Source organism: Balaenoptera acutorostrata, chromosome 1 (assembly GCF_949987535.1).
Source record: "Balaenoptera acutorostrata chromosome 1, mBalAcu1.1, whole genome shotgun sequence".
NCBI lineage: Eukaryota > Metazoa > Chordata > Mammalia > Artiodactyla > Balaenopteridae > Balaenoptera > Balaenoptera acutorostrata.
In genome coordinates this window covers 175,133,242-175,153,290 of record NC_080064.1, presented here as the reverse complement: position 1 = coordinate 175,153,290, position 20,049 = coordinate 175,133,242, and the positions used below count along the sequence as shown (strand labels likewise).

Below are 20,049 nucleotides of genomic sequence, written 5' to 3'. Positions count from 1 at the left end.
ATTGATGACAAATATAAATATCTATATAAATAGCCCTTTAAAGATGTGAAGGAATGATTTTGGGCTAGGAGGTTAATTAGGTAGTAAGAATAGCAAGAGGCTGTTGAATATTTGGTAGAGGGACTTTAAAAATGGGAAGGGCCCACCTGCCTGAATTCTGGATGGGCTATTCAGCCTTGAAAGCAGAGGACGAACTAAAATGACTGAAACCACATGAATGGAAAAGGCACTCCACAACGGCCTCAAGTGTCCATTTAAAATGGCTTCTGATCTGAAAACTTCGTACAACATTTTAGCTAAGTGGAGGAAACAAGAGGGAAATCAAATTTAGATTAGAATAAAAATTTATTTTGGTAAAGAATTATATTTTTTTTTAATTTGCAAAAGCAGAAAATACTCATATAAATTACCAGCCCACAGCTTGGATTTCCTCTGGATCAACCACATGAAACAAGAGTCTGTCACTTCTTCTTGCCAGGTTTGGGGGCCTTTTCCAGGCCCTGGATGTGTTTTCGAGGAAGCCGATACTCTTCTACAATCCAAAAGGCAGAAACGCCTCAGTGAGGCATGTGTATGCTCTCCTCCCCGCAACCCCTTCCCCTTTGTCTACAATGACCCTCCTTGGCCCCGACCTCCAAGGTCCCCAATCTGCACAGCTACCTCCTGGCCCTCTTGCCCCACTGTGTGCTCATTCCTGCTGTCAACTCTCAGTTCAAACCATTTCCATCATATCACCTGCTCTTCTACACCCAGCTCAAACTCAACTCCAACGGGAATGGACCATTTATCCTTACACCTTGATGATGACGTGTGTATTTCAGCAATTTTCATGTTGATAGCTACTTTCTAGGTGTACTTTAAGCACTTATAATTTTCTCACAAGAGAGAATGTGTGTGTCTGAGTTCAGTCATGTGTTTATCTTTTTTCCTCTGTATTTCATATGGGGTTTTTCACCTAAAGGGGCTCAACTGTGAAAGTTAACTGCTGGGTACTGCCTTAGACCATAAAATAAATTTGCTTATTGAGCATTTACTATGGGCCAGACCCTGGGCATGAAAAAAGGATGAAAAAGGTAAGGTCTCTGATTCAAGAAGTTCAGTCTAACAGGGAGTTCAGACAACAGAATAAATTAGCCAAGTTGTAGACACTAACCAGAAATATAAACACAATTGGAAAGTACTATGTTAGCAGTTTTTTAAATGTCAATTTAAGGAAACAGAAAAAAAAAAATGGGACATGTTCTAAGACAGGTTTCCTGTGACCCCTGAGCTGGGCCAATGAGCCTTTAAGGTCAGGCTGTGCGAGGACACGCAAGGTGAGGGGACAACACAGAGGAAAGCACCCAGGTGTGAATGTGCAGGTGCACACGGGGAACAGCAAAGGAGACCAGCACGGCTGAAGCCTGGCGTGGGGATCAGGGACCTGACAGAGAACCCGGATGGAAGATGGCATTGGGCTGGGAGGGTCTTGTTTATTGAGCTTAAGAGTTTATTCTGAAGGCATTAAGGAGATATAAAAAGTTTTTCAGAGAGGAGTGATGTGATCACATTGTTTTAGGAAGCTGACTCCGGCAGCTGGAACTGAGGACAAACTGGAGGCTGGGTGACTCAGGGTTGGTAGAAAGAACCTAGGCTCGGGAGTCAAGCAAATCAAAGTTCAGAGCCCAGCTGCAGCACTGAACAGCTGAATACCTCAGCGCAAAGTACTGAAACTTAGTTTCCTCATCTGCAAAACAGAAACAGTTCTGCAGTATCATTATGATTCAGAGAGACCAAGCCTGCAAAAAGCCCAGCAAAGTGCCTAGCAAAGTTTGGGTGCTCAACAAATGTCTTACAAAAAAAGGAAAACCAGGAAGAAAACTACTCTACTAGTATGGTGGAGAAAACATTGAATTTGGGGGCTAAAGGATCTGGTTCAAACATTAGTTCCACCTCTCTCTGGCTGCTAAAAGCCACCTATATGGTAAACTCACTAGGGTGACTTTAGTTGGTAGGCAGATCTTTGCCAAGTTAGACCAATGTGTCTGCTTCTTAAGAGGGGATGCTCACCGAGCAACAGCCGGCCGAGGTGGTGGATCTGATTTCCCTGGATCTGAACCTGCAGGATGTCCTTGGTCCCAGGGGCAGGAGTGACAGTAGTGCTAGCCTGGCATCGCTGCTGGAGGATGGTAGCCACCGAGCATGGGTCCAGACCATAGGCCTCCAAGTTCCGGACCACAGTCACCTGTGGGGGACAGAAGACTGATGGTGGGTACAGACCACATGCCCTCCCCTCCAGAAACCTTCCAGGGCCTCAGAAGCCTCCTCACCCCCTATGTTCACCATCCCTACAACCATGGTACCTTCATCCAAATAATTAATTTTTGTGCTTCTAAATTGATTTTTTCTTTCTACCCCATCCAATACAGGCACACCTCAGAGGTACTGTGGGTTCGGTTCCAGACCCACCATGATAAAGCGAGTATCACAGTAAAATGAGTCACATGAATTTTTTGGTTTCCCAGTGCATATAAAAGTTACGTTCTCATGAAAATCAAAACCACAATGAGGTACCACCTCACACTGTTCAGAATGGCCATCATTAAAGTCTACAAATAATAAATGCTGGAGAGGGTGTGGAGAAAAGGGAACCCTCTTACACTCTTGGTGGGAATGTAAATTGGTACAGCTGCTATGGAGAACAGTAAGGAGGTTCCTCAAAAAACTAAAAATAGAATTACCATATGATCCAGCAATCCCACTCCTGGGCATATACCCAGGCAAAACTATAATTCGAGAAGATACATGTACCCCTATGCTCATAGCATCACTATTTACAATAGCCAAGACATGGAAACAACCTATCATTCTATTTACAGATGAATGGATAAAGAAGATGTGGTACATATATACAATGGAATATTACTCAGCCATAAAAAAGAATTAAATAATGCCATTTGCAGCAACATGGACAGACCTAGAGATTATCACATTAAGCAAAGTAAGTCAGAAAGAGAAAGACAAATACCATATGATATCACTTATATATGGAATCTAAAATACAACACAAATGAACTTATCTATGAAACAGAAACAGACTCACAGACATAGAGAACAGTCTTGTGGTTGCCAAGGGGGAGGCGGGTGGGTAAGGGAAGGATTAAGAGTTTGGGACTAGCAGATGCAAACTAGTAAATACAGGATGGATAAACAACAAGGTCCTACTGTACAGCACAGGGAACTATATTCAATATCCTGTGATAAACCATATGGAAAATAATACAAAAAAGAATATATATATGTATAACTGAATCACTTTGCTGTACAGCAGAAATTAACACAACACTGTAAATCAACTATACTTCAATGAAATATTTTTAAAAGTTATGTTCTCACTATACTGTTAAGTTTGCAATAATATTATGTCTTAAAAAACAAAGTATATACCTTAATTAAAAAATACCTTATTGGGCTTCCCTGGTGGCGCAGTGGTTGAGAATCTGCCTGCTAATGCAGGGGACACGGGTTCGAGCCCTGGTCTGGGAAGATCCCACATGCCACGGAGCAGCTGGGCCCGTGAGCCACAATTGCTGAGCCTGCGCGTCTGGAGCCTGTGCCCCGCGACGGGAGGGGCCGCGATAGAGAAAGGCCCGCGCACCGCGATGAAGAGCGGTCCCCGCACCGCGATGAAGAGTGGCCCCCGCTTGCCACAACTGGAGAAAGCCCTCGCACGAACCGAAGACCCAACACAGCCAAAAATAAAATAAATAAATAAATAAAATCAAGTAAAACTTTAAAAAAAAAAAAAAATACCTTATTGCTAAAAAGTGCTACCCATCACCTGAGCCTTCAACGAGTTGTAACCTTTTTCACAATAGTAACATCAAAGATCACTGATCATCGATCACCATAACAAATTTAATAATGAAAAAATTCATATACTTTTTTAAAGTTTTTTTTTAATGGAGAATTTAAAACATAAATAAAAGTAGAATAGTACAATGAGCTCCCATGTACCCATCACGAATTTTAACAATTATCAACTCATGACCAACCTTGATTCATCTATAGCCCCACCCTCCCCCATTCCTGTGTTACTTTAAAGTAAATCCCCCTAGACATCAGATCTCGTCTACAAATATGTATGTATTTCAGTATGTATCGCCAAAAGACAAGGGCTCTTTTTAACATAAAGACAAAACCATCATCACACATAATTACACATTCAAGACATGGCGGCTCTTGCTAATTATTAAGGTTATCATTGTTTGGTTCTCATTTATTGCATGTTTATATGCCAAGTACTATTCTAAGTGCTTCGCCTACACATATTCCTTCATTTGATCCTCACAGTGCCTTATGAGGTAGGTATTATCCCCATTCTTCATATAAGGAAACTCAGGCAAAACGACATTAAGTAACTTGCTCAAAGTCAAGCAGCAAGGCAAAGGCCACACTGGAACCCAGGTCTCTAATCTCAAAGCCCACGTCCATAACCACACACTACTAGAAAGTTCTTTATTTTGAACCCAAGTCTGTCTTCTTGGGATTTCTACCCAATAATCTTATTTCTGTCTTCTCAAGGCATACAAAATAAGTGCACTCCTTTCCCCCAGTACAGCTTTTCACATATTTGAGCACAGATGTAATTCGTTCCCTACGACTTTGTGTTGCCAAGCTAAACACGCTCAGTTCCTTCAGCGATTCTTTTTTTCTTTCCTTTCTTTTTTTTTGGCTGCGTTGCATCTTCGTTGGTGTGCGCGGGCTTTCTCTAGTTGCAGCGAGCGGGGGCTACTCTTCGTTGTGGTGCACGGGCTCCTCATTGCGGTGGCTTCTCTTGTTGCAGAGCACAGGCTCTAAGCACGTGGGCTTCAGTAGTTGCGGCACGCGGGCTGCAGTAGTTGCGGCATGTGGGCTCAGTAGTTGCGGCACGCAGGCTCTAGAGCGCAGGCTCAGTAGTTGTGGCGCATGGGCTTAGTTGCTCCGCAGCATATGGGATCTTCCCAGGCCAGGGATCAAACCCATGTCCCCTGAATTGGCAAGCAGATTCTTAACCACTGCACCACCAGGGAAGTCCCTCCTTTAGCGATTCTTTAGTAGTTATTTTCACTGAGCAATGCCCAAGAGGTAACAGAATGAGTAAGAGCTGAAAACCCATACCATAGTTCTAAGAAAAAAATAAATATAAGATCTTGTTTACTTTTAGAACCAGGCTCTAGCAAGTTTCCTAGCACAAAATCCTAGAGAGCAGTGAGGGAGGGGGTCAGCTTTACCTGTTTTACATAGGGCCTAGCCCAGTCACACAAACATGGGTGTTTCCTAAACAATCTTTGAGGCGTTTAAGGCCAATCTAAAAACCTCCGATCACATTAGAGAGACTAGAACTTGGCAGGGACATTAAATCACCATCTTCAAACGTTGTGTCTTTTAAAAATTACCTTTTTGTTAGAAGCTCTCTGTGCTAGGGTGATGTCAATTGGGCAGATTTTGCCTTTCTTCACAATGGGCTCTTGTCCCGGAAAGGTCACTTGATAGGCAGGTTGCAATTTTTCCAAACATCTGAAACGGGAGTTAATGAGTTGGTGAATGATAAAGCCAGCAGAAACCATTTCCTCGTATCCCATTCCCAGCAGACAGCTGGATGGAAGCTGATCTTACAGGTGGTGGTTCACCTCTGCCTGCACAGTAGAATCATTCAAATCAACTAGGGAGCTAAACCCCAGACCAATTAAGTCAGAAACTCTGATCAGGAAGATACATTTTTTAAAGCTCCCCAAAGTGTGGCCACAGTCAAGACCCACTGACTCAGGGAAGGGAACATCCGAGACTCGAGCCCCTAGAAACTGTCCACTTGCCTGGCCTTCTGAAAACCTGCCCAGGCGGGCTTGTGGAGTTTACTGTCTCAAGAGTCTCCCTTACCCAGCAGAATAAAGTGCTGCTTCACATTTCTGACATGCTGCAATCATGCATCATTTATAGACACCTTTACCACAAGGAATTTCTACCTTTTGTCTAAACAGATTTTCTTTTGCTAGCATATATATTGGGATTGACAAACTTTTTCTAGAAAGGGCCAGGTGGTAAATATTTTAGGCTTTCAAGGGCCATATGGTCTCTGCTGAAATTACTCAACTCTGCCATTTAGCAGGAAAGCAGCACAGATAATATGTAAACAAATGGGTGTGGCTGCGTGCCAATAAAACCTTATTTACAAAAACAGGTAGCAGGCCAGATTTGGCCCACAGGCTATAGTTTGCTAACTCCTTATAGAAGTTATTTTCAGTTTTGGGTCTACGGAAAAGAAAGAGTATAAGAATCCTTCCTTTGAAAAGACTTTAAGACAATCCCCACCTGCCACCCACACCTTTTTTTGAAGCTCTTATTTCTAATTAATGTTCTTCTTCTCTCTCCTTCTCAAGTTCTTCTATACTGTGTTGGCTCAAATCGTTCCAAAGACCGTCCACATCAGAATTACCCAAGCCTGTGTTTATGTAGGCTGACATGGTGTGAATTATGGAAGGAAAGTCAGAGATGATGAGAGTGACAATTCTGAAGGCCAATGTGATAGACATTAAGGGGAGGGGATGGAAACATTGGGGAGGGGCTGCCAATCCCCACTACCTGTTCAGGAGACTGTCCCATGGAAGCTTCATGACTGTGTGCTGTTCACCTTTCTCTAAGATGCAGTCACATAGGATGGGATCCAATTTCACAAGACTAAAGGGAAAGAAAAGGCAATAAAGAACTCCTAGCCCCGCCCCTTCTGATCCCAGGGTCCACTCAGGATTCATGTGTTATGTGTTGTTTAAAGTCATTCAGGATTATTAGAACCAATTAGGGGTTCACAGTCCATGAAGCAATGTACCCTCTGGATGGGAGGTACACGTCTGCTTTCCTAGAACAAAGGAGAAACGGGCAGTGGAGGGGAAAGTGGGATGGGAAAATAATCCGAAGATGGGGATCCTAGTTCACTTCTGCTACTAACTAACCATGATTAAGCCAGTAGTTCCCAACTTTTTGATCATGAGGGTTATCTTTTGAAATTTAAAAAAAAAAAAAAAAATTAATGAAACACTCTTCATTTAGTAGTTTACCTTCCATATCCACTTACTAAGAAAATAGAGAATACCAAAAAGCTAAGATGACTTTGGTAAAATTTTTTAAAGTTTGCATTTTGTTCGTCACAAGAGCAAGTGCATTTGAAAATCAACAGTAGATACATATGAGATGATGCTTATTCAGGCTACAGTCAATGTTGACAGCATACCTGGATCTGACTACCTTAGACCACAGCTCTAAGTGTCCGCAGCCTGTGGTTTAGAAACCACTGGCCTTGATTATTTCTAGAAGGCTGTGATCTCCTGCACCCCTCCCTCCCAGCCACCCTCCACATATTCTGAAGATGAACACTGAAAGACACGGGGCGAGCTCTCCTCCCCATCCACTCACTTTTTGTTGTCTGCATCAACCAGGTCATTTTTCTTGGCGTAGTTGATGACGATTGTTCGGACCTCACTGCCCTCGAGGATGCTCCCCTTCCTAGGTGAGAAGTGACCGGGGTGGTTATTCACGCTATGCTGGGAGACAAACTGGAAATACCAAGATTCACTTCCTGCTCAGCAGGGCGCTGTCCTCAGCTTCTCGACATCTGGGTTCTTCCCTTTTCCTGCCTGGGGCCAGCAGGGCCGTGTGAAGAATAATTACAGGTAGAAAAGGGAGAGACCTACTCTCTCATTCGTTTAGTCCAGAGACCCTTCCCAGGGGAAGGAGGCTTGAAGCTGGATCTAAGAGAAAGGGAGGAGGGGGCAGAGCAGGTTTTGCCAGTCACAGAAGAACGCTACTCAGGCTGAAAGGATTATAGGCCAGAACACCAAGCAGGCAGAGAAGGGCTGCTCTCCAAAAACTCACTTGTGGCCAGACTCCTGGAAGAGCAGGGTCATGCTGGCTGGGACACAGTAGAGGGATTTTATATCTGGAGGGTGATAGGGCTGTTCCCTGCTACCCTCCTGGATTGTCTGGGAGGTCGGGGAGGGCTCGGGTATGACGAAAGATGTGATCCTAAAACCCAGCAGAAGGAAAGAGAAAACACATTTTATGCTAGCGTCTCGGCGGTTCCCGGCCCGTGGCCCAGGTGCCCTGCGGCCAGCTGAGCTGCGGTGACCAGGCCCCCTGCACTCACCTCGGGTGCTTCCAGTCCACAGCCACAACGCTCTCCACCCCTTTGCTCAGCTCCTGCACCTGTATAATCTGCTCCTGCTGCATGTGCTGCAGGAACTTAGAGAGCTAAGGGAGAGAGGGCCAGTGGTAGGGGACCTCATCGACTCTGCACACACGCTGAGCACCTGAGACATGCCAGACACCGAGCTAGGCAGGTCCCGGGGAGGGACGTGGGACCGTCCCTGTCCTCATCCAGTTAGGAAGTGAAGGGCCCCTACCGGTGAAGCCTTTCAGAACTTGGATCAGATATAAAGGGGTGGGAAGGAGAGAGGGGAGTGGGTGCCCACCCAACTGCCTCAGCCCAGGGAGAGTTTTCTTCCGCCCCCTATACCTGGAATCAAAAAGCTTAGTTCTAGCCTCAGCCCTGCAGATAGGGCTTCCCCATGCCCACCAGCTCACGCCACGTGTGCCCCTACACAGCTCCCTGTGTGGGTATGCAGAGAAGGGACCCGCTTACCTTTTTGTAGCTTGACTTCTTTATGTCCAGTTGTCGTCCTTCGGGGCTGATGGCAGATGGAAAAGGCAAGTTAAGCTAACAAAGCAGTAGTGGTACGGCCTGCCTGACACTGAGAGGAGGACATTTTCCTCAGCTTTCCTCCTGTATGTTCAGAAAGAGGCCACTGTTCCAGAGCTCTCTGCCCATCGGCAGCATTGGAGAGAGATGCAGACTTAGCTGCTCTAGATCCTGCTGTCCAACAGGCCTTTCTGTAAAGACGGCATGTTCTCTGCTATCAACGTGGTGGCCACTAGACAAATGTGGCTATTAAGCACTTAAACGTGACTGTGACTAAGGAACTGAATTTTAAATTTTATTTAATTTTAATTAATTTAAATTTAAATAGCCACACATGGCTTGTGGCTACTGTACCAGATACAGCTTTAGATTCCCTTCAAACTAGACAAGCTTCTGTGGCCTCAGAAGCTTCACCTCCAGGTGAGCCTCTGCAACAGCAAGCTCACTGTGGCAGCCAGGCAAACCACATGCTGCAGGCCAAATCTGGCAATGCCCATTCACCTACTGTCTGTGGTTGCTTTACTGCCACAATGGCCGACTTGCACAGTTGCAAAAGAGACTATAGGGCCTGCAAAGCCTAAAATAATTACTATCTGACTCTTTATAGACTGTTAGCTTTGGGGGAGAGCTCCCTAATGAAAGCTGTAATCATTCTATCTCCCCAGAACGTACATCTTCTCTCAAAATGTGACAAGCAAAAGCAGTGGGATTCATAGGGATCCCTTGTAGAACCCACCCCAGGTTAAGAACCTCTACCCCTTTCCCAGTTACTTGCAACCCGGCAAGGTCAGGACAAATTACCAAGTATCCTGCCACACACTGCAGACCCCATACTTGTATAGAATGCCTTAAAGAAGCTCACATGTAGAGGAAGAGAATTACATTAAAACCACTTTTTTAAAAAACAGAGAAAAATTCTCAGAAAGAAAGAAGTTCAGACTTGAGGTGAAAATCAATAAGCAAATCTCCTGACATGATAATATTTACTGGGTGCTTATTAAATGTCAGGTTATTTGATCTTGACAGCAATCTTACAAGTGTTGGAAATCAGGGCTCAGAGAAGCCTGGTAATGGGCTCAAATACGCCTTTGCTCCAACACCCTGGGGAGCTGGCTTTTGAGCCCACATGGCTCTGTCTTCAAAGTCCAGGTTCAACCCACATGTAACACTCCCTCTGCTGGTGGCTTGTGTGTGCAGGTGGGGTGGGGGGTTCACACCGATTCTTCCTGCTGACACAACCTAATCTGGCCCACCTACTCTTCAGAAAGGTGTGAGGGGATTGAAGCCTCCAGACAAACAGGCTGCCCCAGGGCCCTTCCGGGGCCAGACATGCTGCCCGATCCGTAAGAGAGCCCAGAATCACCACAGCAGAGGCAGTGCCCAAAGCGTCTTGCGAATGTTAACCTTCATTTCCTCAACATCCTTTCACTGGCTAAAACTTAAGTCTTTAAAACTCAGTATTTGCTAGATCAACCCTCCACTTCACTCTTTCCACATCATGTCCCTAAAACAATTCCCCCATCAGCCTTGTCCCATCCTAACACCAAAGAGCAAGAGACAGACCCACCACCCGGCCCCCAGCCCACACCATGCCTTCCATACCAGCAGGAGAACATGTGGCTGCCCAGGAGAGTGCTGGTGAGTAAAGGGAGGTCAGCCTTTTTGACGCGGTACTTCAAAGCACGCAAGAAGCATCTCTGCAACAGTTCGTCCATTTGTTCTGCAAGGAAAAGACAAGAACCACATCCTTCCTGAGGGCCACAGAAGGCCCGCGCAGCACAAGTAAACTCCCCGCTCGGTGACATCCGTACCTCACCCCTCAGCTCTGAAGGAGCCCATTCCCAGGCACCAAAGCTCCCAGACTCTCTAGAACACTGAGCCTTCACAGAGGTCTGACCCCACAGAAGGGGTCAGGCCACAAAGTCCCACCCCGCTAGGCGCAGATGCTTCTCTGATAGAGAAGTCAGAGCCAGAAGAAAACTAAGAGGGCCGTGTAGCTGGGAACAGTCCAAAGAGCAGCAGCGACGGGGATCCAGGGAAACGCGACACATGCGGAAGCCTCCCAGGTAAGATGGCAAAGGGCTGTGGCACCGCCCGCAGCAAAAATAAGGACTGTCCCCTCCCGGAGCCGTGGTGCCGCTCTAGTCAGAGGCAGAGCAGAGCACTTAAGTCTCCTGCACTGAGAGGAGAGTGCCCTACTTCTGCCAGAGCCGTACCTTGAAGGGTCTTGCTGTCCGTGGGGTCTGGGTTCAGGCCCCCGACACTGGGGTCTTCCGTGGCTTCTGACAGGGACTTCTCCCCACACCTCTGCTGAACCTCCCCCTCCTCCTGCTCCTCTCCCTCCAGGGTCAGGCGCCTCATGTCTCCCTGCACGGTGCTGTCTGCCTGGACAGAGCCCTTCTCTTCACTGAGATCTGGGGGATCCAGGGCCAGTGGAGCAATGGATGGTGGAGAGGACTTGTCTCCAGATCGCCTGCAAAAACCTCATGTCAGAAACACTGAGCATCAGCCACAGCGCTCTCCAGCCCCGGTCAGGGGGTCAGCGGGGGTCCAGAGAGAGTCAGACCCACAGGCAGGGGTGTCCAGGAGAGGCCAGAGAACCTGGGTGTGCCTCTCAACTCTGTTTCCAATTCTGGGCCCAGAGAAGTCCCATGCCTCAGTTTCCTCATCTCTGAAATGGGGAGAGTAATTCTTGCCTCCTCCTTAACCCAAAGGAATAATAATAATATTAACAGAAATTCAGGGACAGAGAAAAATTAAAGACAACATGGTTAAAGTGGAGCCTCACTTCCAAAGTATTCCCTTCATATAAATTAAAAATAAAACCATTTTGAATTAAATAACAAAATTAAGATTGCAAACGCATCTGTAGTACCAGTTTGGTGAAATACAAACCCCAGGTTGAGCGTATGGAACAAATTACAAACACCTGGACTGCTCAAGACTGCAAAAACAGTAGCTTCTGTGTTAAATCAGAATGCAATCTAAAATAGATGAATGACAAGGACCAACTGTATAGCACAGGGAACTATATTCAATACCTTGTAATAACCTTTCATGGAAAAGAATCTGAGAAAGAACATATATGTATATATCTATATCTAGAATCACTAGATATACTAATGATCACTAGAATCACTTGGCTGTACGCCTGAAACTAACACAACATTGTACATCAACTATACCTCAATTAAAAAAAAAGAAGGCAATCTAACCTGCAGAGTAGAGATTACAATGGTTTTATGCCACTAAGCCTTATGAAGACAGGAAAAAAAGGGGTGCTACATAGCAGAGTGGTAAAAGCAAAAGGCTTTATGTTAACTGAGATTACGCAAGTCAAACAAAGTTTTACTAACAGCTGCAGCAAGGCTTATCAGTATGGCTACTAGTGAGGCCAGAGCGTATGTTTAGGCTATTCTGATCAGGTAAATACCATAAGTATTTTCAAAGGGTGGGAGGAGGGGAGACTGAGGCAGCCGCTGACAAAACAATTTAGACAACAGGACCTTAATTGCTCAGACTAACAGTCAGAAAACAAGGTGCTGGGAGCACGTGAGTAAGCAGCCCTCAAATGCCTGCTGAAACCCAGACTGTTTGAGGCTGTACTTCCAGCAAAGCAGGGCTTGGCCAATACTTGTAAAATAAGTAACTCCAAGACTGACTAAAAATGGAAGGGTAAATCTATACCAACAGGCCACAACACTTGGCCAAAAGACCAGGTATACTGCTTTCGAGAAAAGCACTACTTACTATTTTGGTTAAATGACAAGAAAATAACCAGAAAATAAACTCGCATACAGCTCCAGAGAGCAACTGTCACAGTGAGAAAGTGCAAGTTCCATAATGAGGAGGAGATCCGAAATGTGAAACTTGAACAACGTGAAAGTAATCAGGTTATCACCCTGGTGCCTGAGGATCTACTCTACTTTGATTTGGATTCAGATGTGAGAATTCCCGAGCCCTCGTCATGGGGTCAGAAAATGCCTAAAGGTACACGGCAGAAAAGGCCAGATCGACCAGTGCCATAAAAATAAAGAATATCACTGTACTGAGAGGCAGAGAAGACAATCCTTAAGGCCTTCTTCCAGGCCTAGGATTCTACAATTCACCTAGAAAATAAAGTTCTCTGTAATTTCTTTTCTAAACAGGCAAAAAAAAAAAAAAAAAAAAAAATCTTTTCTCCACATTTTGCAGGGAAATTAATGTCTGGGGTCAGCAACTTGACTAAGGACACGGCAGGGATCAAAACTCTCGCTTCTGAATCCAGGCCCTGTGCTCTCTCCGCCCACCCAGCTCCCTATAAAACAGAAAAAGCATGGAACCCACCACAAGTGATCCTGGTAGGTGTGGAGCACAGAGAAGCCCCTTCCCTTCAGACCTGAGGTCAGCATCTCAGCTGTGGACATGGCAGCAACTCCAATGGCAACGGGGGCTCTGAGAAGGAGGCCAGAGACGAGGGTCAGGGAAAGTCTTCCAGGAGGGCACATGTCAGGACCAGCTTTCTACACATGTGTTCAAAGCACCACGGTTGCAAATGTGAAGCATCCACTTGTATCACAGAGCTAAAACTCAGTGCAGTCTCAATCTTATTCAAATTACCTACAAATATGACTTTCAAAAATTCCTTGACCAAATATTCCCTTCTGTAACTCCTCTACTGATGTTATCATTGTTATATTCTTATTATGAATCAAACCCAGGCAGGACTCAGAAGGATATTTAAAGTTCCCTTTCTTTAATTTCAAAAATATAAATTATCTCCCCTATCTTAAAAAAGGCATAGCCATCCTATATGGAAATTCAGAAGGGAGGCCATTCATATGCCATACATTAGGCTGAGGGATGCCACAGGGAAGAGAGAAGAGAGATACAGTGGTACCAACTAGAGGTTCCTTCTGAGTTGGTTCTTTATAACAGGGCTTGCTCTGTATAACTGTCTATCTAAGAACTGGATGTGTCCAAAATATCAAAAACAACCACATTTACAATAACTACAAAAAACTTCCAAAGCCCAAATAGGAAATCTCTGTCAGCCCACTGTTACTCAGCAATGCTCACACATTGCCTGTAAGGATTGGTGTCCAGCTGGCTAACAGTAGGGGAATATACAAGCCTGGCAACGTTGCCTGGACCCAAGGGAGACGATTCAAGGGCAGATTTCCCAACACCTGAACTTCAAAAAAATGTTTGCTAATCCGGTGGCTCCACTTACTGTGCCCATGGGTCAGTTCCTGCCACAGAATCTTTGAATTTGGCTTCTTTCCCAGTTCCTAAAAGACGGGTCTTTGTCTTCCACCCTTGGAACGGTCAATGGCTCAAGAACTTCAGTCTCACACATGGCTTGTAGTTTTAGTAAACTCCCTTGTACCCTCACCCCCTTCCATAAACCACCTAGGCTTCATTCCCACAAACATTCTAAATGCCGAACTGAGAGGCCAAATACACATTTATGTAGTTTTCTCCTATCTTGGATAGAATACTGGGGGGAAAAAACAATAATTTCACCATTCTTTTCAACTTCAAGTTTTGCTACAGGTAAACAAGGAAGGAAACATTTCTAGGTGCTTGGTTCCAAAAGGTTCAAGGAAAATAGGAGAATATGAGCAGCAAAAATAAGATCTTTAAACACTGACCCCTCCCATGCCTACCATGTTTCTCTCTCAAAGAAGCAATGAGTAAAATAATAAGATGTCATTTTGCATTCAGGATGACACAAATGAAAATGACCCATCATATCCAGTGTCTGTGAGCATGTAAGGAAACAGGTTCCATATACCCTGTAGGTAGGAGGGAAAACTGACACAGCATTTTCATAGGGCAACAGAAAATATGCACGATCTTCAGCCAAACAGTTCTGCTTCTTAGTGTCTACTTTAGAAAAATATTGGCACTAGTGTCCCTAGAGGCATCAGGAAGATCTTGTTTGTGATAGAGACAAAGTAGAGGCAACCACAATGTCCACTAGGAGGGGACTTTTCCCATCACCCCACAGTGGGTAAAAAGATTCAGCTTATCTGTGCTTGCTGACATGGAAAATGTCCCCACTACCTGAAGTGAAAAAGTAATAGGGATAAAGTTTGTTTATTTGTATTTTTAAACATACACACCCCAAACCATACACTTTATATGCACGTGTATATATGCATTGAAGAAGGCTGACAAGGACATGCATCAGAATGATAACGGTTACTTCTAGGAGAAAAGGATTATGGGGTGAGAGGGTTTTGATTTTTCAGAACTGTTCATATGATTACTTCCTAATTTATTTTAAAAAAGAGACACTGTGGTGATGGCTGAACAACCCTGTAAATATACTAAAAAAAATCACTGAATTGTACACTTGAAACAGGTGAATTTTATAGTATGAAAACGATATCTCAATAAATCTATTAAAAATAATTAAAAGATGAGGATGATGATGTGGATGTTAGACAAAAATAATGTTGAAGTCATGAAAGGCAGGAAAGACCAAGAAAATGTCACAGACAGGAGACTAAGAAGACATGACAACTAAATGCAATGCGGTACCCTAGACTGGATTCTTGAACACAAAAAAAGAAAAAAAGACATCGTGAGAAAACTGGGGAAATATGCATAAAGTCTGTAATAGTGTCAAAAGGACTGTACCAATGTTAATTCCTTAGTGTTGATAACTGTACTGTGGTTATACAAGATGTTATCATTACAGGAAGCTGGGTAAGGAGTATTTCAGGACTCTGTACTATACTTGCAACTCTTCTGTAAATCTAAGAAAAAAATTTTTAAAGGAGAAAAAATAAATAAATTTTAAAAAAGAAGAAGCAGCAGCAGGAGCAAATACACTTGGCCCAGATGTATGGACACCCCACAGGCTCACTGCCATTCCCCACTCTCTGACTGTTCAGGAAGAATCTGTTTTTTCTTTTAATCCTTTATCCATATGCTGTGAAGTTGTCATTCCCACCCCTCCCAAGTTTCCCTAAGTTTTTTCCCCATAGGCACAGCTGACTGGCACAGTACCTGTTCCCCACCAAGGCAATGGCACAGAGGTCACCCTTCTGTACCTGAGGCAGACCAGCAGGGGGCACCACTAGTCCTGGCAGCATCAAATCTGCAGGAAACAAAAGCATTGCAACTAACTCCACAGTTTACTTCATCATTTACTCATTCGCTCAACAAACAAACATTTATTAAGCATCAACTACATTATTCATAATGAAAATAAAAAGTGGCAAACTGAGGATCAGACCTTTTCCTTCTGGGAGACTAGTGGTCAAACTGAAGCACCAAGCTGAGGGTCCAGTTCCATGATCTATCTTATTCTGGTTTCCTAAATTCAGTTTATTAATCTAAAGTATAGCATATGGCAGTTCACAAAGCACTTTCATGTCACTTATCTTATGTAAGCCTTACAGCAGGGTCAGAGAGGCCCAGAGAGCTTATAGAAGCAGCCAAGTAAGAGATACAACAGACATGGGGGAAAAATTCTATTTTTCAATCATATGAATGCACAAAATGGGTACATTTATTAAAGTAGTTGGCCTTTACTAAGTAGGTTTCAGCCAGTATCCAGAATATAGGAAAATACTCTTACCTGCTCCCCCCACCAGTTTTTCAAGCACCAGGGGCCATGTTGTAAATGTTGGTAGAAGATCGGGATAAGACCACAGGGTGTACACTGTCCAAAAAGAGAGCCAGAAAACACTTACTGCCCAAAAGTCAACCCCCTGGGGAATGGCAAAGCCAAACACTAAGGGCACATTAATCAAGATGTAGAAAAGAAACTCAACTCAAAGCTAGAGAGAAGGCTGTAAAGGGATGCCCAAAGAAGTTGCATTCTTTTTTTTTTTATTAGGTTACCCCAAGTTTGTGAAGCAGTTTATATGTTATATGCTATTTACTTTAGAATCCTTGCTTACTTTAGCCCTAGAGACCTGCATTCTTTACATATTTATATTGAGCTCTTCACAGTAGTTTCTCTCAATCTGTGATCTTGAGAAGTTATCACTTTTACTGGTTGGAAGACACATGAAGTGAGCTACAGCTTTAAGAGTTTGTTTAATTGCCGAAGTTGGATATTTATGTGTAAGGCTAAAACTAGTGATGAAGTGAACATCTGCTTTTGCCTGTCCAGTATCCCTTTTCCCCTCTCTGGGAACTGAGTGCCCCTTTCCTGTGGGAAACACATTCCATATAGTTTACATCAGGCTGACTCCCTTCTCAACGAGGCTGCAGTCTTGAAGAAGGCAGAGACTTAAGAAACTGGGTGTCACTTGAGACTTGGAGGCACCTATTCCACCTGGATTGCAGCAGCAGAAAATGGCCGTAGTGGATAAAAGTAGGGACAGAGCCCTAACGAGGATTCCTTTTATGACCTCAGAAGCAAGTAATCCGAAACCAGGGCACCAGCCTATAAGAAATTCTGAAACTTTCCCATGTTTATTATTTTTATTCTCTATGTTTCCACAGGGATTAGCAGTAAAACCCTTAGATCAAAAAGGGCTTGTATGTGTACAGCAACAAAGCAGGATGGGGGTAGGGGTGGCCTGGGGTAGGAGATTGCACTGCACTGCTGCAGCCAAGCTGGAAGGAAGAAAAGCCCCCAAATGACAAAGTAGGTGTCAGCAGCCATGGAAAAGAGAAAAGGACACTGCCTCTCTGAGATCTGTGACAAAGAAAGCAAGCAAAGAATCCTGAGAGCCAGACAGAGTCTAAGAAAGAATCCCTGTGAGATATCTCAACCAAAGTCCACCACTAAGACACCTGGGTATGGAGTTTAACTAACCCAGCTTCTTTCCCATCACAGTATCTCTTCAGGATCTTAAGAAAATTCCACTAGTGAAAGTTTTAAGAAGCATTTTTTACATGCCCTGAAACTCCACCCTTTTCACGGCCTCTGCTCCAATCCCTAGTTAACCCACTAGCAACTAGTGTTTCTTCACCTCAGAATTTCCCTTGGCAACCACCCTCTTTTTGTGTTAACCCTTTTTTCCCCTCACTTCTATAGCAGTTCCTAATCTTGAAAGACCCAATTCTAGGGACACTAAATCCAAAAAGATTCTTAGGGAGATTTTGCATTTATTTGTTTTAAGGAAGACAGATTAATGGAAGAAACAAGGAGAAACAGATATTAGGCAAGGACCATAGTAATGGCCATCTCCATCCCATTGCCATACCTGTCGGATATAGATTTTTCTCCAGTTCAAATAGGATGGGGTTACCACCACTCACGTACACAGTCACTGCATCCCCTCTGTGAGCATACAACTTCACAATGTTGAGTTCTTCCTTTCCAGGTACTAACTCAGAGACCTGATCCGTTCCAAGAGTGGGGAAAACAGCTGTCACATCGGCCCGAAGCTTTCTCCTGCAGAGAGCACACATACCTGGTATGTATGCTGCCTGGATGGATTTTAATAAATATTGAGGACTCAAGACTTACTATAAAATCACGAGGGCCAAGAAAAAGATTGGTTGATGATGCCCTATTCTCACTCTTCCAAAACATCCCATTCTCTTTCTCATCCAATGTCTCATCTATTTTCACATGTTCCTGGGGCATGTCTTTCCATTTTACAAAGAAAGGAAAAAACTGAGATCCGGTAAGCAACCCAAGTTAGCCTGCCACTGGAAACTAAGCCCTGCCTTCCTGACTCCACACATAGCTCTTGGACCCACTCCTTTCTCATATATGCTTGGCAAAGCTGTCAACTTATGATTAAACAGCTCTGCTAGGGCACCAAGAATGACAACTAGAGAACACTGGCTCCAAAATCCCCAAGGTGATACCTTCATTTGCAAAACTGAACAGATACAGTTCTTACCACATGTGCCTTATCCTCTCTCACCTCACCCTCCATCTGTGTCTCCTGCCAGTGGTAATCACTAGACACTTCTTCTCGTATAGTTGTAGTTCTCTGTGCCCCGTCTAATCTCTCCCAAGGGACTCAAAGCTCTTGGTAGGGCAGGGACCCCGTTTTCCTTCATTTTTGCATCCTCCACGACACCTTAAACAGCCTGCAGTCAATACGCGCTGATTGAATTACGCTTTCTCGTAAACTCACTAAAATATCCAAAAGACAGCCTGGGAGATAAATCAGGCCTCCTCTCCATCTTCACCCTCAAAACACGTCTAACTCACCCTTGCCCGCCCCCCGGGGTCCCTTCTCCGGCTGTACTCCTCGGCCTCCACCCCAAGTCGGCTGCCCTAGCCCAGAAAAGGCTGTGAGCCAGCCGAGCTTGAGAGATATCTGGGTGCCCTGGTGGGCAGAGCAGGCTCTTCTCTCCCTCACCTGTCCGACCCCTTGATGGCCGTGTTGGACTTGACCCGAAAGGCCTTGGCAAACATGTCTGCTGGAGTGGCCTGGGGAAGAGAAGGAGACCACATCAGCCAAGGGCTGTCAGGAAAGCGCGAGCACGGCAGCTTCCCGACCCGCAGTCCTGGGGGCAGCCATGCTTGGGCCCGGCTGGGAAAGGGGCCCGGCTGGAAACCGGGGCCGCGCAGCTTCGCGGCCGCCCCTAGTGGCAAGGCTGGGAACTGAAGCCTGGGGGGCGGGGCCGGAGAAGGCGGGGCGGATCCCTGCGCGGAGCGGTGCACCTTTCCGCCTCACCCCTTCTGTCCGGCTCTGCGCCTACGCGAGTGGCTTGAGCGGGCGCGTCTGTAGTATCTCTGGGGCCAACAGCGATTCCGTTCATTTTTACTCCATCAGCGTTATAGTGTGTTGAGTAAGAGTTCTGCCAGCTCTCATTCCAGTCAGTTTAGTTCAGCTGCACAAAATTAATTGAACGCTTGTGTTTTATTAAACTTGCAGGCCTCTTGAATGCTTTTCTTCAGGGCTTTTGTTTATTAAGATCTTTACATTTTATTGCACACTTGGGGCCTCAGCTAGAATTCTTTCGGAGATTTTCTCCTCCCTGTTTTTTAATTTACATGAGGTGATAATAGCAATAACAAGGTATCCACCTTAGTCCCAGGTTTGACCTCCTGTTAAGAGGAAAAAACTATACAAATGATCTTCAAATCTGTTATTTAAAACATTTTTGGTTAAAAAAACCCACATTTTTGGACATTTTTATGTACCTTTTGCATTCAGGCATTATTTGGGGGGATTTTGTTTCCAAAGCAATTTTTAAAACTCAGAATGCTTATAAAAAAATAATTTTGAGGCATAGTAAGATCAAATTATGGTTTGACTTCTCCCTAGCAGTTTGATTTTGGGCCAATGGCTTATCCTTTCTGAAACTCTTACATTCTCTGTAAGATGTGGAGGTAATACCTACTTCACTGGGCTTCTGTGAGAAACCACTGAGGTAACATATGTGATATGTTGCAGGGTGCTTTGAAATTTTCCAATAAATAG

At 44.6% G+C, this 20,049-nt stretch overlaps 1 protein-coding gene across 5 annotated transcripts; it reads right to left on the bottom strand.

Moving 5' to 3' along the window:
- Positions 1–326: 326 nt before the first annotated feature.
- Positions 327–19,186, bottom strand: EIF2D (eukaryotic translation initiation factor 2D). Of its 5 annotated transcripts, XM_007195154.3 has the most exons (15): positions 18,982–19,183; positions 17,866–18,056; positions 16,284–16,367; positions 15,710–15,800; positions 13,037–13,144; positions 10,927–11,183; positions 10,313–10,430; positions 8,654–8,699; positions 8,159–8,262; positions 7,888–8,037; positions 7,429–7,518; positions 6,601–6,696; positions 5,418–5,538; positions 2,050–2,224; positions 327–532 (listed from the first exon to the last, which is right to left on the bottom strand). In XM_007195154.3, the coding sequence occupies exons 1-15, from the start codon at positions 19,074–19,076 to the stop codon at positions 462–464; spliced, it is 1,797 nt and encodes a 598-aa protein (XP_007195216.2). In that variant the 5' UTR covers positions 19,077–19,183; the 3' UTR covers positions 327–461. The 5 variants fall into 5 exon arrangements, with proteins under 5 accessions (XP_007195216.2, XP_057388635.1, XP_057388639.1 ...); XM_057532652.1 differs by lacking the exon at positions 6,601–6,696 and having other exon boundaries at positions 18,982–19,185; XM_057532656.1 differs by lacking the exon at positions 7,888–8,037 and having other exon boundaries at positions 18,982–19,184.
- Positions 19,187–20,049: the final 863 nt, after the last annotated feature.